At 37.6% G+C, this 21,269-nt stretch overlaps 2 protein-coding genes and 2 non-coding genes across 4 annotated transcripts; all 4 read right to left on the bottom strand.

Moving 5' to 3' along the window:
* Positions 1–1,817: 1,817 nt before the first annotated feature.
* TRNAW-CCA lies at positions 1,818–1,889 on the bottom strand. The gene has a single exon. It is a non-coding gene; the product is annotated as a tRNA-Trp (tRNA).
* Positions 1,890–3,922: 2,033 nt separating this feature from the next.
* TRNAW-CCA lies at positions 3,923–3,994 on the bottom strand. Its single transcript has one exon. It is a non-coding gene; the product is annotated as a tRNA-Trp (tRNA).
* Positions 3,995–5,433: 1,439 nt separating this feature from the next.
* LOC110934177 lies at positions 5,434–6,561 on the bottom strand. The gene has a single exon (XM_022177365.1). The coding sequence runs from the start codon at positions 6,559–6,561 to the stop codon at positions 5,434–5,436; it is 1,128 nt and encodes a 375-aa protein (XP_022033057.1).
* Positions 6,562–19,806: 13,245 nt separating this feature from the next.
* On the bottom strand, positions 19,807–21,230 carry LOC110937899 (late embryogenesis abundant protein 14). Its single transcript, XM_022180361.2, has 2 exons — positions 21,036–21,230; positions 19,807–20,674 (listed from the first exon to the last, which is right to left on the bottom strand). The coding sequence occupies exons 1-2, from the start codon at positions 21,165–21,167 to the stop codon at positions 19,958–19,960; spliced, it is 849 nt and encodes a 282-aa protein (XP_022036053.1). The 5' UTR covers positions 21,168–21,230; the 3' UTR covers positions 19,807–19,957.
* Positions 21,231–21,269: the final 39 nt, after the last annotated feature.

The raw sequence follows: 21,269 nt of genomic DNA, 5'->3' as shown, positions 1-21,269 counted from the left end.
CAGCTCTATCTATATGTAAAGTTCATTGTCTTTTTTTAATATTGTTAAAAATAATAAATAATATTGTGATACTTTCAGTTTTATATTTTCTAAATGTTCTAATATTTGTAATTCTTTAAATATGAGGTATGGATTTATGCATGTGGGCTGCTGCTGATTAAAGGTTGATGTGGGCTACTGCTATTGGGCTGGTGTATTGCAGATGGGCTCGTGAGTTGCAAATAGGGCTGGACTTCAGCTGGAGTATATAATCTCCCATTTGTCTTGTTTGTCAAAGATAGAGAAGAAACAATGAGTTCTTAATTTTTTACCTTTAGGGTTCCAGACCTTCCAGTAGATATTTTTCTTGGTTCTCTCTGTGATCCTCTCGTGTACTAGATTTAGGGTTGTGGTTGTAGTTCTTCAATTCTTTGTAGAACTGATCGTCTGTTAGATTTAGTGTAGTTGATCATTTGGTTGATTAAGGGTTGTAATTGTATTGTCTTTGATAAATTCTTGTTGTTTCAAGCTAGTTTATTTTGAATAAAGTTTCCGATTAGACTAGTGGGTATGGGGGCCGGCTGAGGCCCGGCTAGGACCGGCGCCGGTCCCCCACACCGCCCCCGACAGCTCCGGCTCGGCAAGGCCGGCTCCCCACAGCCGGGGTTGCCGGTCCTCTCCTTCTTTTTCCTTACACACACACCTATACATATATGCATATATATATATAAAGGGGCTCATCCCCCACCCCCCTAGGTCCATCCCCTTGAAGCCTTTCCTACGTGGCGGTGACGTGGCGGCCCATCCCCGTGGGGATGAGGCTCTCCATACCTTCTAGTCTTACCATTTTTGACAAATATAATATCAAAGCAGATAAGTGAAAGTGAATGCATAAATGTTAAAATAGCATTTCACAATGTTAGTCTGTCACATCATATTTAATTTTTTTTCCTAAAAAACCTGTACTTTTTTTTCACAATATACACACACGTTTTATATACATGTGTATGTAAGTGGTGGTGGGTGGGGGGGGGGGGGACCCACACAAGAAGTCCGGACCTCCAAACTCGAGACGAGCCGGACATGTGCCACAATGTGGTTGGACGAGCAAAGGAGGTCCACTGCATACCAAAATGAAATGGACGAATGAAAAGTACCACATTGTGGATGCTCTAACATTTTATAATATATTAATAAATGGTAGCACAACCAGCCTCACCTCCAGGACGTAATTTAGAGAGAGCCTTTTAGAAAGAAAAAAACATGGGGCAAGTAATAACCAAATGGTTGGAACGCCAAGGCACATCCGCTAGTTGAAACAGTGGATCCAGTCTCTTTCGCCACATCAACATACCCACTTGGTTGAGACGCCAAGTCACCACCACATCCGCTAGTTCGACTAGCCGATCACCCATTATCAAAAAGAGCTTTCAAAAAACACCCAAAAGTCTACTTCCATTTGTAGATTGTGTGACGGTATTGGCCGCGAGAAAAAAAAAACACCGCTACTATTAGAGACTAATTAAAGTGCCATCGTCACAACTTAGCAACTAGTGTGTTTCGCCACAATTTCTTACCCTTGCTCGTTTCATCGCAACAAAGCAACTATCTTGTCCCCTACGAAGTCTGTTGCATCTTGGTGACTAATATTTCCGTCGCTAATGCCTAGTTTTTTTTTTTTTTTCCTTTTTTGGAACAAACAATCTGGCATGATCATTACAATACGTGATCGTAGTAGACAAGTTCAAAAATCGAACCCACATCTTCTAAACTGGAAATTTGAGCAAAGGGTTAACTTAGAAAATATTTTGAACAAAAAAGATATAAAAAAAATGAATTGAACCTGACGTGAATCGAACACGCAACCTTCTGATCTGGAGTCAGACGCGCTACCATTGCGCCACAGATCCAATTGTGTTAAATAGCTGTTTTGAACTTTCTTCATGTCATTGTAACTTCAGATCGACCAAACGGACTTAAATTAACGGTGTTAAGTTAAGCTTATAGGATTTATTGACGATGGGCCGGCCTTGATGGGTCAAACAAAAATTGGCTGGGTTAATGAAGTCAAGTTCCAATAAGTTTATTTATTGTTTATTCAGCTTTCAAAATTTAAATGTTGTCTTTATTCCAAGTCTATAAGGATACGAGTTATAGTCAGGGGCGGATTTAGCACTAGCCCGTGTTACCTGTGAGCAGATATTAGGATACTTCTAAAAGGACCGTTGTGGAGTTCGTCACAAAATCTTCGTGTTAGTGATTGCATATAGTACCGATTGCTCCAACAATCAGTATCAGAGCTAATTGTAATCAATCGAGGCGAATAACCAGTTGAAGGTGTGATAAGTGGGAGTGCAACATCAACCTTAATCAAAAGGAGTCGATTGATTTGGGTAGAATACCCAAGTAGATGCGGCAGCCGATAAGGAAGCAATCGAGGAGTTTAATTGATTGTAGACTAGTCCTGATTTAGTTTGTAGTGAAGAGGGTACACATCGAAAAACCATGGCTGAAGTTGGCGGTCCTCAAGTACACGCATTGGCTCGAGTAAGGGAATTATGTAGTTTTTTTTTTTTTTTTTGGACGGCCAACAAAACTTTATTCGTCAATAGAACTAACAACTCGTTAGTTCACACTATCATACAAAACAAAGAAAAATAAAAAGGGCCACCATTACAGATATTACAAACTCAAACAAGACAAATCGAATTCGCACCATTGTTCCCGTGTAATCGCTTGTGCCTTGCTCAAGTTTCTTATTTGTTCTTTCACACCAATGATATTAGGCTGCTTGTTATTAAATATCATGTCGTTACGGCATTTCCATATGCACCATACCGCGATCTGGATCAGAGCCGTTCCAACGTTTTTGGAGACCCTAAGCGAAACACAAAGTAGGGGCCCTTTAATTTGTATACATTTTTTTTTTCAAAAATGGTATGCAAACAACAAAAAATATAAACTAAAAGCCCTCTTCCATTACCCGGGCTTGAGACCTAAAAATTTATAAACTAAGAAGTTTCAAATGAAAATCAAAATTAGTAGATGTTGCAAAATAATACTTTTAATTTTAATAGCTAATCCAAATATATATACACAACACAAAATAATAGTTTCAATAGCAAATCAAAATAAGAAAGTTTCGATAGCAAATCAAAATCACAAACACTAAAGATTAAAATCGCAAAACTGAATTATTTTGTAGGGCTGAGCAATCATCAATATATATACACAACACAAGATTAGTAGATGTTGCAAAATAATAGTTGTTACTGTTTTGAGAATTGAGAATCTGCAATTGAGATAGATAATTAAGACATCCAAGCAATGATTAGTTTTTTTTTTTGGGATACACTTGAGCGCGTTGAGGGTTGGAGGCTGCAAGAAAGGTTTCCCTTTTTTAAAAATATAGCTGTTATATTTGGGCCTTACACTTTGTTTATGTAGGCCAAAACTAATATAGTATATGAAACAAAATATAAATTCTGAGGCCCTTGATTTTGGAGGCCCTAGGCCTTTGCCTAGAGTCATAAGCCCTTGGGGCCGGCTCTGATCTGGATAACCGAGTAGACTGTCATCTTCCATCTCCGAGTACCGACTTCATGTTTATAAGCTTCGAAAAGGTCCTTAATCCCAAAGATAATGAACCTCGGACACATGGTCCAGCTAGCCACAAAGTCCCAAACCAGCTGAGCAAACTCGCATGCTACGAACAAATGCTCGACAGATTCATCCATCTTGACAGTTACAAAAACGACAACGAACTGAGTCAATCTGCACATTTCTTCTAACCAATGCATCCATGGTGTCATAAGATTATCAGTGTACATGAATCACGATTAGCCTCCACCCATACTTCCTTCACTAGACAGGCACACTCCTCTAAAAATCCGATTTCAAACCAAAATGGCACCCATAGATATTAAAAATTGCAAAAAGGGATTGAACCTGACGTGAATCGAACACGCAACCTTCTGATCTGGAGTCAGACGCGCTACCATTGCGCCACAGATCCCATTGTGTTAAATTCCGCTTCTGTCCTTATTTATACGTGAAAGTCAAGGATGTCATATTATGCAAAAGGGATAGATATTAATTCGATTAAGATTAACTTTGTTATGTGTCATGTTACATTAACGGATCTTAGCAGTAAGACAACTTACGAAGTCTTTTGTTACACACAAGAAAATCCTATAACATGAAATGGAACTGAAGGAAAATATTCAATATAATTAGTCTCCATCCTAATCAAGTGATGCAAAATGAAGGGGATTCTTTCCATCAAGAGACTTTTTAAGGTAGTTTTTCAAGTACTCCTCATAAACGACTTCCTTATATCGAGCCACCACCTCAGGAAACGGTCCAATTTTTGTTGTGAACAGTGGGGCGTTGAATATTGGGATGGAAACGCTTGACTTGATATTCATGGTTCGCACTCTACACTTTTACACCTTCCATTACTTAAAATCTAACATAATAAAAACACCAAAAAGACAAAAAAATAAGTTTTGACATAATTGAAGCGACATGTATACATGCTCTTTTATTACGAGACTTTATTATCATTTATACTAGGTAAAAACTCTGTGTATTACACGGGTTACATAAATAAATTTTATCGTAAACAAATAGTTTTAAGAAATATAATATTATTAAACGGCTGAATTCATTAGCCACAGAAAACAAACTAGCAAGTAGCTAGAAACCATACAAAAACAAGAAGATTACAATACATTAAAGGCGCACCAATCTGACCACTCTAACGACACCCTTTTTGCTCTGTTTTTCACCCAAAGGAAGCTTGTACTTTCGATGTCCGCCATGAGCCTCGAGAGGTCAAGCCGTTTACTGGAGAATACCACCTCGTTTCGTAATTTCCAAATGCCCCAGCATGTAGTGAGGATGATAGCGTATATAAACTGTTCCTTCGCCTCTGATCCGCCGGAGTGCCGATAACTCTGTAGTAAATCAGAGATGGAGAAAGCATATATGGGAGGCATCTATACCCAGCTGGATACCATTTGCCAAACGAACGAACATACATAACATGCTGTGAACAGGTGCTCGACGGATTCTTCACATTCGCCGCAGAAAGGACATAAGTTCGAAGGTAAAACAATGTTTCTTCTTTCCAGTGCACACCTAGTCGGAAGGCGATCAAGATATAATCTCCACCCGAAAATATTTACCTTGTGGGGCACCCATTTATTCTAAAGAAAGTGATTCTCGTCTGTTTGTGTTGTCGGAGCACCCAAGAGACTTTTAACGGCTTTAACCGAGAAGATTCCATTGGAGTCTGACGCCCATACCCATGTATTATTTGCTACTGAAAAGACTGCACTAGTGATAACTTGTGTCAACATACCGAAATCTAGGATTTCCTGTACTGTTGAAGGTTCACGAAACCAATTCCATGATGTCTGAGGGAGACCACCATCGTTTCCCAGCACACGATCACGGACTAGGCACCCTTTGTGTCGTTCGAGCAGGAAAAGAGAGGGAAACATAGCCTGAAAAGGAGTGTCCGATGCCCAGGCGTCCGTCCAGAACTGAGCGCCAAAACCGTTGCCCACCTTGCAAAGCATATAGTGGCTGAGGAAAATGTTTTTTTTTCCTGAGATCAGATTCTTTTTTAATGATGTTGTTCCAAACACCCGATAAGCCTCTCTTTGTTGGTAAGAAATTCCCATGCCTCGGATTGTAGTGGATACTAGAGATTACCGCTCTCCAAAGTCGTGATGTTTCCGTTTTATAACGCCACGTCCACTTCATCAAGAGCCTAACATTAGTGTGTCGAAGTGACCCCAAACCGAGACCTCCATTTTTAACGGGTTTTGTGACTTTCTCCCAATTTACCCAATGCATTCTATTTCTAGAATTCGAATCTCCCCAAAGGAAGTTTCTCCTTAATTGTTCCAGTTTATTAATCATGTTACTGGGCGCAAGATAAAGAGAAAAATAATATACTGGGAGAGAATCAAGAACCGATTTAACTAGAGTAGTCCTTCCACCAATGGAAAATGTTGAAGCTTTCCAAAGCGAAAGACGAGCTTCGAAGGAATCGATTACCGGTGCCCAGTTGTGATAGCGATTCATGTTACCCCGGACATTTAAACCGAGATAAGTAAAAGGTAGTGAGCCGGCTTTGCACCCGAGTAAGTTGGCCGTTTGATCACAAACTTCTGGAGAAACCCCAACGTTGTAGAGACAAGACTTTTTTAGATTTATCTTTAAACCCGACACGAGGTAAAAGCATCTCATAAGACGCTTTACATTTAAAATGCTTTGCTCCGACCACTCCCCCATTAGCATGACACCGTCCGCAAACACAAGATGAGAAACAGATGGGCCTCCGTTAGGAAGAGAGATACCTCTAATCAATCCGGCAGAGTTCGCACTAACCATGAAACTCGAGAGAGCCTCCATGGCTAGAATGAAAATGAAGGGTGAGAGAGGGTCACCTTGTCGAACCCCTCGATGACATTGGAATTCGCATGTTGGTGAACCGTTGACCAATATCGAAGAGCGAGACGGCATAAGAATTCCTCGAACCCATAATCTCCACTTCTCTGGAAAGTTCATTTGGGAAAACACCGAGTCCACAAAATCCCAATTTATACTATCGAAAGCTTTCTCGAAATCAATTTTAAAGAGAAAGGCCGTGATTTTGCCCTTTTAACCCAGGATATTATTTCATTCATGATGAGTGGCGCGTCTAATATATTCCTATCCGAGAGATAAGTCCCTGAGCCGGTAACGATTTAAGTCTATTAGCAAGGACCTTTGAGATGTCTTTGCTAATACACCCGATTAGGTTAATGGGTCGGAAGTCATTTAAATTGCTCGGATCGCTGACTTTGGGAATAAGTGCAATGAAGTAGGAGCTACAACCTTTTGAAATCTGCCCCGACTCATGAAAACGAACCATAATGTTATAGAAGTCGACCCCAAACAAGTCCCAATAATGTTTGATGAATTTGAAATTGAAACCATCCAGACCGGGAGCCTTATCGCTCCCACAATCCCAAACCGCATTCTTAACTTTCGAGAATAAAAACGGGGAGACAAGAGACATACCCTGATCCGACGATAGCTTCTTGACGTGTTGGCATGTGAAGTGTGGTCTTGACTGCAGTGGTTCAATGAACTTGTTCCTAAAGAAATTGCATACTTCCTCCTTGACCCTAGGTGGGTCGTTGCACCAAACACCGTCAATCAAGAGCCCGTTTAGTCTACTTTTTGATATTCTGTTGTTTATGTAGCCATGGAAGAAAGCAGAATTTTCATCCCCATCAATAGCCCATTTGATCCGAGATTTTTGATGAAGATCCTTGAGCCTATCATCGTTTATGGAGGAGACAATCTTCTTATGTTCAAGATAAGACGCCGCTTCCGATTCCGTCATATTCCTGCACTCGCATATAAGATCCAGTCGGTGGATTTCAGCGGTTGAAGCATTGAGTACTTCACCCTCCTTCCTCCTGTTTGCTTTGTTCCAAATTTTTATTGCTTCTTTAATGCGTCTTAATTTTTCTGCCAAGAATAAATCAGGTGGTCCTGCAAAAACAAAAGCACAAACAGTCAATCTGACAAGTTCATCAAGACCCGGCTTAGAGAGCCATGCGTTGAAGAACTTGAAAGGTATGTGACCATAGTCCGTTGAAGTCGTGGTAAAAAATAACGGACAATGATCCGAAAGCTCCCGTGGAAGAGCCCGGAGTGAAGCTGTCGGCCATAACCCTCAGAACCGCTCGCACACCAACATCCGATCAAGTTTGTTGAGTTTGTTCCCTCCATCCAGCCATCTCGTAAACTTGAAACCATTCATACAATATTCCGCAAGATTCGCTTCGTAGATGAAATTGTTGAAATCAGCAGCGGGAGATGGATCATATCTGCAATTACGCTGTTCCTCAGCAGATCTGACCTGGTTAAAATCGCCCAGGAGAATCCAGATACCGTTGTGAGCCTCTTTGAGTACTTTGATTTGATTCCACAGTTCCTTTTTAGCCGATGTTGTTTGCGGGGCGTAAACATTTAAGATGTGAATCGGTTCGTTGATGCCTTTCACCGTGCCCCAAACCAGTAGGGAAAACCTTTGTTTAACCGTTCCAGTACGCGTAAAAATATTCGGGTCCCAAAGACAGGGCAATCCCACCAGATCTGCCTTTCGAGTTTACCCAGGCAACTTCCAATGGCGAGTTACCCCAAAAGAAAAATATGAATTATAAAGTTTTTTAATTAATTATTATACGTGTATTACAAACCCGTGTATTACACGGGTTGACATTATTTGGAACCATGAATTAGTTAATTATTAAAAAGGGTAAATTTCTTTAATTACATATTAAAAAAACAACTTTTTTAGTTGTAATATATGACGAACCCATTACACTGTATTACAATTAATAACATATTTCAATTAAATATATCCATTGCTCATTGTGTTAATTCATACGTTAATATTGGTGAGTAAATATTATAAATATGTAAATTAACTTTACCTTTTTAATTAATTAATTAGAATAATTTATTAATTAATTTTATTATAATGGATAACGATAAGTGATATTTATGTATTAATTAATTGTTAAAAAGTTAAAAAAATATAAATATTTTTTTTAGAATTAAATCTTTTATTAGAATTTAGAAGATTAGATTTGGATATATAGATATAGAATAGATATAAATATAGATAAACCTAAATATAAATAGATATTAATGTTTTATTTAGATAACGATATAATAATTAACTTTAATTAATAATAATTATCCATAATTAAGTAGAAGATAAAGACTTTGATTAAAAAAATAAGTTGAAGATAAAGGCGAGAAAATTAAAAATGAATAGCTCCAATAAATGACACGTGTCCCTCCATTGATTTACTTTATTATAGGTATAGATTTATTATTATTTGTGTTATCATTTAGAGTAAACTGCTAAAACGATCCCTATGGTTTGGTCACTTTTGTCCAAAACTCAAACCTTTTGAATCTGGGTCATGTAGTTTCAATTTTGTTGTCATTTTCATCCAAAATCAAAATCTGGTTAGATTTTTCAGTTAAAATCCAGTTTTTTTTGTCTTTTTCCTCCTTTTTAATGAAGGGCAAAATGGTCTTTTGACGTTTTATTATAACAAATTAATAAAATTTGACCATTTTGCCCTTCATTAAAAGAAAGAAAAAAGACAAAAAAAATTGAATGTTAACTGAAAAATCTGACCATATTTTGCTTTTGGATGAAAATGACAGAAAATTGAAACAACAGAACCCATATTCAAAATGTTTGAGTTTTAGACTAAAATGGCAAAAGTGACTAAACCTCAGGGACCATTTTAACAGTTTATCATTTATCTTTACACATGTTTGTCAATAACTATTATATCTCTAACTTGAATAATAGTTATAATTAGCATGTAAGATTAAATATTTTATATTACATTTAATCTAGTAGCCATTATAATCATTTACATTATATGGATCAAAATATATAACAATCCTATTAAATAATTAGTTGGTAATTGTTGATGGGCCTAATTACCCTTATTAACTAATTAGGGTTTCCTCCTGAGTGCATATATAAGGAGAATAATGTGGAGGTTAAAGTGTTAGACAATTTCATAAACCCTAATAGCACATAACATCAATCTCGCCTCCCTCTCCATAACCGATTCCCTTGTCGGTTTCTTATCATCACCATCATTAGATTGCACCCTAAGGAGGAACCAGACCAAGATGACAATCATGTCAGAACTTATTGCTGTGTCTACATCTGGATTCTCTGTTGGCCTATACTGCTGCAATCAGGTATGTTTTCATGTTTTCCTTTATGTCTAAACAGAACTGATCAACATGTGGTATCAGAGCATATGTTGATTAATCAGTTCTGTTTTTATCCATTATTCTGGGATAGAAATCTGGAAAACGGAGTTTGAAAACTTAATAAACCATAATAGTAGGTTTCGAGTTCTTTGAATGTCACCGAAAACACTTTTTCGATAAACTGAATTGGTTAATAATGTGACTCGAAATCGAATAGGTTAATTTTATGTCCGAAATCTGTTTTAGAAGCCTTAAAATTCAGGTTTCAGGTTCCAGAATCATGTTTTTTTTAGGGTTCATCATGTTTTCTTAGGAAAATTCGAAATTCCTTTATGTTTTGGAATATAATTTGGATTTTTGAGTGTTATTTCCCTGTTTGATCCAATTTAATCTGTTAAGTTCATTCGAAAACTGTTAAAAGATATACAGTTATAATTTTCGAAATATTATGATAAAATTAGATCATCACTAAAACAGGAAACCATATCTCAAAATCCCTAACAATTCGAATTTTCGGTTATGTTTTCACATTAATAGCTGTAATAGAAGTTTCGAGATAAGTTTTAACCACCTGAGACAAAGGTCTCGACTCGAGACCACAAGAACTCGACTCGAAATCATAAGTGTTCTCAAATGTTTACAACTCGAGACAACGATTTTGACTCGAGATCATAAGGTCTCGACTCGAGACCACTGAGGTTTCGACTAAGGGCTTAAATCTGTACGACTCGAGACCTCATAAGGAGTCGAGATCTCATAATTCACAGCAGTCGAGACCATGATTACGACTCGAGACACTGAGGTTGCGACTCAAGACCATTAATGAGTCGAGACCTCATAATGTTATAAGTTGAGTCGAGACTTGACTCGAGACCTCATAACTGACTCGAGATCTCATAACTCAGTCGAGATCTCACTCGAAACCTCATTATTTTAGGCTGTTTAATGTGAACTAAGATTTAGCTCGGGGCTCCGCCATTAAATGATTGGTTTTTGTAATTACTTAGTTAATTAATGAGGATCAAATAATGTTTTACAAAACCGAAATGGCTTAACTTGAATGAGCTTCTGATGTATCACTTCTGGCCAAAGCTGATTTGATGCATCTACTTATCGTTCAAGTATTACGAAAGCTATGTTAAGTGTGCATCATAAACATGAATGTCTTAATATCTGGCCAAAGCTGATTTAATTCCTTCATAGATGGCATACTTAACAAGTGCATAACTAAAGTGATTGTCTCAATTTCTGGCCAAAGCTGATTTGCTACAACCACTTTGCACACATTGTCACACCCCGATTTCCACGTGTATCACCGGTGGCCCGGTGGGGGGTTACCGTGACGATGTTGGCAACAATATAGTCAAACCACACAATTATATAAATGCACAGCGGAAGCTTTAAAGATAAATATATACTTCAACCTTTGGTGATAATATCAAATGTATTACAGAAGTCGAATGTATCCACAGCGGATCAAAATAATAATAAAATATTGTTCATTCAGATACGGCATCGAGTTTGCGAGACTATTCGTGATGCCTAGGAAGCTATTACCAGCCCATTTCGTATAGTACCTGCACTTAATCTTTTGGGGAAAAATACGTCAGTTTACACTGGTAAATACATTCAACTGACACATTTGAAAATGTTTATTTAAAATTGATTTGAATGCACAAGGCACAAACTCTTTTATAACTTGGGAAAATTATTAAAATCTTGTGAACGTATTACATGTTCTTTTATGCGTTCAGTAGTCCGGGTCGTGTCGGGTTAAAGATTTATAGACACACCACATTGCGTAAAACCGTGGTATAAAAACCAACGGCTACGTCTTTTAATTTAATGTCGACAATGTATACCGGGTGTACGCCTACACCGGGATGTCGATGGTCGTGGCCATTTCGTAAAATGATGCCAAGGATATCCGGGACAACGGTCATTAAACCCCCCAAAGGCTTTTAAGAAACAAAACTGTTTAAATGAGCCGATCATATTACTTAATTAACCACCTAAGCGATGGAAAAATATAATGCTCAATCAAGCGGTATTAACATACCGTAACCCAAGCCCGTATAGGGGAAATAAGTTAAAGTATTTACCTTTGCAAGTATTTTCCTTAGTTTGATTAAATCACTGATAGCTTTTACTGGGGCTCCTTATCTAGAACGAAGGTTTTAATTAACCTCTTAGAATCCTAACGGGTCTTTATATTGGCCGTAGCCTAGACCGGTTGGTTCCGGAATATATATATATATATATATATATATATATATGGTTTAATCGCGCGAAAAAGGCGAAAACCGAGAATGGAATGTGATTCTGCCCCAAACAAGTTCAGAGACTTGTTTTATATGGGTTCAAGGTTCACACTCTGGATTTTGGGGTCCAAATAATATAATTTGACCCGTATCGGCTAAATTATGAAAACTAGTTTCATAAGCCGAACCGTGCGCGCAATAGGCGAAACGGTTAACCATGAGAGTCTTACGCTTATTTCCTAAGTCAATATGCCTTAAAGAGGTTGTGGTATCAGTAGGATACCTTCCGTGATGCCCGTAACGAGTTTAAGTTAATATTATGCCCCGTAGGGGGTTTCCGGTCATTTTAAAGACTTTTAAAGAGCTTTTCGAGTTCTACAGGAAATCTGAGTTTCCCGACCAGTTTATAAAGTCTAAAATACTTTATTTATTATTTAAAATCAGTAGCAACTGGAATCGGGTCAAAAGACCTTGTAGAACTCAAGTTTTGGCCGAAAAGGGCATATTCGGTATTTACCGAACCGTAGCCATAACTGCAGGTTATGAGTGAGGTAAAAATTATTAAAAATCTTTAAAATTCCCAAAATATTATTTTAATACAGTGGGTAAAAGTTTTGGTGACGAAATCTTGGTTTAGATAGGCGTTATGCTAATTGCGCCGTTTATTACAAAAGTTTACTTTAATTGCGCTATTTAGCATAACTCTCATTCTAGACCTCGGATTGACGTGAAACTTTAAGGACATGCTTATAATTTAATAAGCAAGATTCTGGTCCATTCACGTGTCCGAAATACTCGTTTTATTTTCAAAATAGCGTTACGGTCAACTTTTAGGCGATTAACGGAAATGCGCAAAAGACTCGGATAACTCATGAACCGATCACAGAGGTTTATACCATCATGTAACCTGGTCCTAAGAGAGTCCTAAGGCATATCTATACCTCACTAAAACGGGTCAGAACTGAAGTCAAAGCAAAAGTCAAACTTTGCGACATTTGGCCCCGAACCGGGTCAACATAGCAAACGGTCGATTCAAATGAGCGCAAACAAGTTTATATGCTTAATATCACGTTTTATGAACATCAAAACAGGTTTCATAACGTATACATTACAGATCATGTACAAAACGGCAAAATGACTTTCTGTTGACTTTTTAAGTGCACGTTTGACTCGACATTTGACATAGTTAGAGTGGTGATCAGAGGGAACCCTTTTAAGGGTTTATTACCCACATAAATACCAACTCAAAACTACTTTTGATCCGACAATTCACTGGACCATTTGTGAATTATCGTTGTGACAACCGTTAGTTACGACGGTTGAGTTTATAAGCTAAATCTATGGAAATATAAGACCAAAATGGATTTGAACGACTTACAGAAGTTGTATCTTGCTTAGAGAGCAGAAAAGAAATGCTTGGGAGCTTTAGAATGATTAGTAGTTGAGTGTTTGAGTTGTGTGAATGTTATGAGCTCAATGTGGCTATTTATAGTGCAACAAAGCCCTCAAGATCATTACACAACAACCTACACTGATCATGGATGATGGGCAGGTGTCCCATAGAGCTATGGGTCGAGTATAGGGTGCCCATGCCTCATTTATTGGCGTTTTGATCGTTCACAAGCTCAAAAGGCAAGAAACTACAAACATTCTGCATCTGGGCGTCTAATGCGGCCCGCATGGGAGTTCCCATGCATTTGTACGCGGGCCGCCTGAGATTCAAATATCAGGCGAGTAAAGGAGGTGGCTCGCGGCCCGCCTCAACTTAACCCGAAACTTCACGCGGGTCGCGAGAGGTTAGATTTCCAGAAATTTTAAATCTTTTGTAATGATTTCAGAATCTGGTAATTAATAACGAAATCTTTCGTAATGATTTACCTGACCTTTCGGGTTTGAAGGGGTAACTTTGCGGTTTGGCCCTCGGTTAATTACAACTAAGGACCTCGTGTTATTTACCCGTGTTGTTAAGTCCCCATTTAGTTTATTAATTATTCAGAAAGTCTTAACTTTCATTATTGACGCTTTTAACCCTTCTCATACGAATTTGATTATAACTTTCTCGTTTTAAAACGGAACTTCGCGGAATTTATACAATATGTTCTAGTGAGCGTATAATACTGTTACAAAGCCTCGGGAGCGTTAAAGGGTCACTCAGAGGTATAATTAAACATGTTGACACAGTTAACCCCTGTGGTTTGTAATCTCTCACTTTCTTCCGCGTTTCACTTCCGTACGATCTATGATTTACTCGTGTGAAGGTACAAGCATTATTTAGGGTTACTATACAGTATATTTACCCTTGATTGACATTTATAACCCTCGAATTTATATATTTTCAAGGTTTGTCAATATTAGTCCTTTATTTAATATCAATGCCACGTGTAATCAATTGACACGTGTTAACACATTATTGGACACAAAAATTCGAGGTGTTACACACATGCTTAAATGATTACACTTCTGGCCAAAGCTGTTTTGTCTTCGTTTAAGTAGAACTTTAAGTAGTCTATTATTTTGATGTTAGTAATAGACATATCACAACCTCTTCACATAATGATCCTTATATTAATGATCCTCAATTAATTTTTGTGATCATTTTGTCTGCCTTATTCTTAGTACCCATAATTTTACTCACTATAATTTTCTTCTATAAATCATATCTCATCCACTCTAATTCCTAAATCTAATATGTTTTGCTTAAAGTTTCTATAAGAATTAGCTCTTAAATTAAATCCTTGATTATCTCTTAAGACACGATGATCCTATTGCTCTCTTCTGATAAAGCACTACAGAAGAAAAGTAGAGCATGATGAATAGGACAAATCAAACATGATGTCTCTTATGATAATCAAGAACTCTGTAACATAAGTTGTAACACCTCGAAAATTCCTGTCCATTAAAATAAAGACACGTGTCACGTTAGACAGAGGTGTCAGAAAAACCGGATTAAATAAAAAGATGTTTGGTAGGATTTTATAGGGCGTCATGTTATTTAAAATACCTCTGAACGACCCAAGGGCGACATGTTATTAAATCACCTCTGAGCGACCCGAAATTTTTATAAATCCCAAGATCCTTAAATCATCTGATAACCATCTTATATGATAACCGGTTGCTCTCAAATAAATAAAGTTGTATCTTTATTAAGGACTTGGGAATTATAGGTTGTTACTACTGAAAATGTTAAAATAAAATCCTGGTAAATAGAAATCAATATAGTTTATTTTCCTTGGCCAACCATTATGAGAATCCAAGACTCATTCTTGGAAATCTCCGTCACTTTGCAAGACCCTCGTGAGTTGAAATTGAATGGGAAACATGTAAAAGCATGCTAGGCATGCAATGGCTGATCAAGATGGTCCCACATCTGAAAAAGAGGGACTGATTTCGGAGTTGGTTTGATTGCATGGTTAAGAATTAAAAGCTCACAAAAGTTTGTCTTCTGGCCATCGGATACGGACCGCAAGGCCCTTGGCTTACGGTCCGTAAGCAAGGTACCTGGAAGTTTTCAGCAAGGTCGGTTACGGTGTAACAACTGTCACTAAAACCAATAATTAGGATGATAATTAGGTAATAAGAAAACCCTAATTGAGAAACCCAAGTGATTCCGCATAAACCCTAAAATTTTCGTATCCCAATGTAAGAAAAACAAACCCTCGCAAATATATTATGATATCATCACACGTCACGATATGATCATAATTTTCAAAATCCTCCTTTTTCTTTTTTCTGACAAAATTAAAATCTTCTCGTAGAAGATTCTTTACATACCGCACCCAAAAGCATTCCTTCTCATAAGTCCAGTGCTCCACTTATTTGCATAAGTACAACACTAGACTGGGGGGACTTGAAGGGGTAAGGTCCCAAAAAACCTCATAATAAGTGCTTGGGACCATACCACAACCTTAACTTTCAGCCTGGCACCTTGCGCGGCCGCGCACTGGTCTCACAAAAAGGCTTAAAAGGCCTACAACAGTCAACACTTGCGCCCAAAGGGAACCATAAAACCTTGCGCCTTTCCTACACAAAACAAAGGATAAGAATCCGGAGTTAGATAGTTCCGCTTAATATCCAGACTTGGATATTATTTGCCCAGACTTGGGATTTATTCACCTGTTTCCACACGGTAAGGTGTCACACCAGATTACAGCAGCAATCTTCTAGAAATAATACGATCGTGCACCACCAAGACGGTTACAACCGTCTGGACACGTGTCACTACATCAGTCGTCCCTAAATTCACAACGAATGCATGCAAATGAAGAGTAATATCCACTTAAGTCACTTTACACGTGGCCAAATCCCTAGCCTTTGATCTAAACCACGATCCGTGTGCTATCACGTCGGATCAGGGAATATTAACGGAAGGAAACATAACCGCTTACGGGGTTAGCATCTTCCGTCCCTTTTTCACTAACAGGTTTTCCCGCCTTTAAACGACTCCCGGCTATAAATATGAAAAAGATCAGGTATGAATACAAGTTACTCACACTTCTCAAATACATCTTCTTCATTACCAATACTTATTCTCACACCGGAGTCGGGTCAAGGAGAGAACCCTCTTCTCTCCTTGGCGAGGCTAACGGTGTTCTTTTTTGCAGAACTACCGGAGAAGAAGGTCTGTTAGACCTAAATCGATCGAGTGGAAACCAACCTTTTTTATGCGGATTCAAACCCCCTAGATATCTCGGTTCCGACCATTTATCTAGTGTTTCTTCAAGTAGCCATTATAATCATTTACATTATATGGATCAAAATATATAACAATCCTATTAAATAATTAGTTGGTAATTGTTGATGGGCCTAATTACCCTTATTAACTAGTTAGGGTTTCCTCCTGAGTGCATATATAAGGAGAATAATGTGGAGGTTAAAGGGTTAGACAATTTCATAAACCCTAATAGCACATAACATCAATCTCGCCTCCCTCTCCATAACCGATTCCCTTGTCGGTTTCTTATCATCACCATCATTAGATTGCACCCTAAGGAGGAACCAGACCAAGATGACAATCATGTCAGAACTTATTGCTGTGTCTACATCTGGATTCTCTGTTGGCCTGTACTGCTGCAATCAGGTATGTTTTCATGTTTTCCTTTATGTCTAAACAGAACTGATCAACATAGCATTTTATTATTATTATTATTAATATTGTATCTCTATATAAAGGTATTGGTTTTAGTTATTTAATTAGTAGAAAATATATTGTAACAATGTCACTTTGGTTTTGGTTTTTAACTATATCACTTATGTTAATGAGCAGTGGCGAAGTTTAAAAATTTCTATCGGGGGTCGGAAGTTACCGGACCTAAGTATATACCTAATTTTTTTAATAAAACCGGGGTGTCGAAAACTTATATACCTAAAAAATTCTATACGAAACGTACATACATAACACTACTGAGCGAAAAGTTCGTTACGCCCCTCCCCCCTCATAGCTTCGCCCCTGTTGATGAAAGTTTACCTGTAGTGAATCACCAACGTTAATGACCAAAGCACCATGCACGGGTGGAATCTCAACCCACACTTCATTTTCGGACAATGCATGTTCACCTATTTTCACGTATAATCCACCGATGTCATCTTGTACAAGCACAGTCAGCATGCTACCATTTGAGTGTCTTTCCACGCTAACAGTTAGCTCAGGGTTCGGACAGGCCAGGTAAAAGTTGAGGTTAACCATATTAAAACTCGTAAGTTCGTGTGGAATCTCGAGTCGCTTAGTTTCACACCAAGGTTGTTGATGAGTTCTTGTAATAACTTTTGTACCATCTCTGATGTTGTCTTTATGAACTCCAGCAGCACCTCCCAGCTGTAAGATACAAACATTAATCATGTAACTTTTGCTCATCTTTTTTTTTCTCTTTAGTAAGAGTCAAATTATCTACTTGAATAGCCTCTTTATAAGTTATAGAGTAAATTACACTTTGTGTACTTTATGTATTATATAAATTATGAAACGTGACCTTTAAAAACACCATGTTATGTAACATTTTATGTCCTTTTAACCTAACTGAGTTAATTATCTTAGTTAGGTTAAATCAAGGTAAGGACAATATTGTCCTTTCACATACCATAAAGGACACAATGTATAATATACTCAGTTAGTTATCATTAAGGACATAAAGTGTAATTTTCTCATAAAAGCATTTTTTTTCTTTTAGTTAATATTAAAAGTAAATAAATAAAAGTTTAATTATTTATTATATATATATATATATATATGTTTTATATAAACACTTATAAAAATTATAAAAAATTAAGTTTCGATTTATTTTAGTTAATTGTTTGAAATACGTTACAAGCGAACCCAACGGCGCATTATTGCTGAGAAAACAAAACATTGTGATCACAGTCCACCATTGCTATTTATAGTAATCTTCACTTGGGTTTAACTCGGGTTTGGGTTGTTTATGATAATAATTCACCACTCACTTTTTTGGTTGTATATGATACAATTTAGAAATTCTAGACTATAAAATAAAAAATAAGTCTACCCTATATTGTCTAACTCGGTTTGGGTGGTTTATGAGACTGAGGGGAGTGGGGCGACTCCCACCCCCAAGTTGCCCTCCACACCGCCCCCCTATGGCAACCTCTTGAAAATTTTGGCTTGCCCGTCTTGCAGAGAACGCCACAAACCAACAACAAACCAACTTTTCAAACAACTTTTCAAAACCAACTTTTCAAACAACCAATCAAAAAACCTTAACTTTTCAAACAACCAATCACATCTTTCTTTGGCAACTTGAGTTGCCCCAAACACCACGCCCCCTTTTTTGCTTAAAATCCTCTGATCTGACATGGCGCCACGTATCGCAAGACGCCCCCTCTAAAGGTTGCCCCACTCCCTTCAGTCTGACAATAATTCACCACTCACTCTCTTATGTGGGTTTTGGTTGTATATGATACAATTTAGAAATTCTAGACTATAAAATAAAAAATAAGTCTAAAATGGAAGGTTCAAATGAGAAGAAAATTTTTGTAAAAAGAAAAAAGAACAAGTTTCAACCAATAAAAATCTTTCATTTTACTTCATTTAATATTTGTATTTAATTTTAATACAAGGGTATATTTGTAAACTTATATAGATCATTAATTTCTAGTCTTCCTTTTTAATAGCTAACTACATTAAATTTATAACTTATTTTCAAAATATATATTTTTTCAAAAAATAAAAAAAATTAATTTAGAGTGTAGGACAAATTAGTAGGTGTGTAGGATAAATTATGAGTTGTGTAGAATAAATTTAAGTATGTGTAGGATAATTTTCGAAATGTGTAGTATAACTTTTTATGTGTGTAGACAATGAAAATTAGTGTAGAGAATAATAATAGTCTTTATGAGTAATTAATTACTTAAAGATTGTAATAAATAAGATGAATGAATACCTACTTAATATTTTACAATTGTACCCTTTGTTCTTTTTCTTCTCAATTAAATTTTCTTCTCAAATGAACCTCCCCCTCCCTATATTGTCTAACTCGGTGCAAATGAACCTCCCCCTACGTGCAAAAACAGGAGTATGTAAGTAGCATTATTTTTATTATTATTTTATATTTTGGCCTCCACGCAAAATTTCTAACGCTCACACCGGGTGGTCTTAACCCGGTAGATCACCCGGTAGATTGGTGTGTGGTCTTAACCTTAGATTCGGCAACAAGGTGGGCTCACAACACCTCTTCATCCACCAACCTGCCTACTACACAGAACAATAACCTCCATATCTACTTGATTGAAACCATAATCAAATCATCTTGCATTATGTGAACCTTAAACTGTTAAAACACGTATAGCCGCCAACGGCAAACCAAAAGGCGAAACATACCAACATAAAAAGCGTGCAAGATGTTAAAAACAACCCAAAATATTTAAAGAAGACATTAACAAAGAAACTAGTAATCCTTTTTTTCATGATCAAGATTCCCAACTTTCCTCCTCAAATTTTTCACATCTGCATCTATCACCTTCTTCGGTTTTCTGGTCTGATCATCGCCCCAAGAATCTTCGTCATCCGATGAAGACGTCCCAACAACAGTCTCCTTAATCTTCTGTGTCGTCTCTTTGGCCGCGTCCCACGCACCAGCCACTGTCTGCTTCGTCTTCTCGGCCACCGTCCCAGCCGCATCTAGAGTTTTATCCTTAGCCGCCTTCGCCATCTCCCCCGCTTTGCTCCTCCCTTCTTCGGCTTTATCGGCCGCCACGCTCGCAGTCTCTTTAGCACTTTCCTTCATGTCACGGCTCTTCTCTTTCGCTTTGTCTTTCATTTCACCGGCTCTATCGGCAGCTCTTCCCGCCATATCATTCGCTTTGTCTTTAACCTCACCGGCTCTGTCGGCGGCTCTTCCCGACATGTCGTTCGCTTTGTCTTTCACCTCACCGGCCCGATCGGCTGCTCTTCCCGCCATGTCGTTCGCTTTGTCTTTCGCCTCATTGGCTTTTCCCTTCATATTATCCATGTGTATATCCTTCATCTCTCCAGCACCTTCTTTCATTCTGTCTTTTCCTTCTTCCATTTTGCTCCTCGCATTCTCCGAGGACTTCCCAGTTGAGTAGTTGACTGATTCGTCTCGGTTGTATCCATTGTTGGTCTCTTCACTTGCATGTTTTCCCTATCAAAACATAACACCTGATCAAAACTTGATTATATAATAAACCATTTAACCCTAATGATGTTATATATATAATCGGTAAGGATGAGTAGATCAGTTTCAATACTTATCGGGTTGAACCGTCATAATCCGTACTGTAATTGGTTTGTGATTTTACTCGTTTTTTTGACGCTATTTTAAGTATGTGGTGGAACCAGAACATTTTTACATGTTAAAATAGGGAGTTTCAACTTATCTAGGATTTTATATTTAAAAATCCGAAAAATTCTAGTAACGCGTCAGCGGACCCTCTTGACCCTCGTACCGCAGCCCTTATAGTATATAATAAGTGGATTGATTAGAATAAATTGATTGATTGTACCTGGGAATGTTTGGAGGCAGAAGTGAAGCAAACCCTAGAAGCTTTTTGAGGGAAAGAGAGAGAAGTGAAACGAGGAATGTTTGCTTTAGAGATGTTGAAGATTGCAGTTCTTGTGAAATGCATTGCCGCCATTGTTACAAGTCAAATATTCTACAGTTTTCTTTTGTTGTTTTGGTTGTGATGTTATCTTGTTTCCGGTGTTGTGGAGGTTTTGATTATAAGGTGGAGTTAGAG

The sequence above is a fragment of the Helianthus annuus genome, chromosome 4, assembly GCF_002127325.2.
Source record: "Helianthus annuus cultivar XRQ/B chromosome 4, HanXRQr2.0-SUNRISE, whole genome shotgun sequence".
In the NCBI taxonomy this organism is placed as follows: domain Eukaryota; kingdom Viridiplantae; phylum Streptophyta; class Magnoliopsida; order Asterales; family Asteraceae; genus Helianthus; species Helianthus annuus.
This window is presented reverse-complemented; position numbering and strand designations above follow the sequence as displayed.

What these genes read in the sequence shown, in the direction of transcription:
- LOC110934177 (XM_022177365.1), bottom strand. Translation starts at nt 6,561, where the DNA reads ATGAACTTTCCAGAGAAGTGGAGATTATGGGTTCGAGGAATTCTTATG.
- LOC110937899 (XM_022180361.2), bottom strand. Translation starts at nt 21,167, where the DNA reads ATGGCGGCAATGCATTTCACAAGAACTGCAATCTTCAACATCTCTAAA. An exon ending in CTGCCTCCAAACATTCCCAG is followed by an intron (nt 20,675 to 21,035) that starts GTACAATCAATC and finishes ATGTTTTGATAG; the next exon opens with GGAAAACATGCAAGTGAAGA.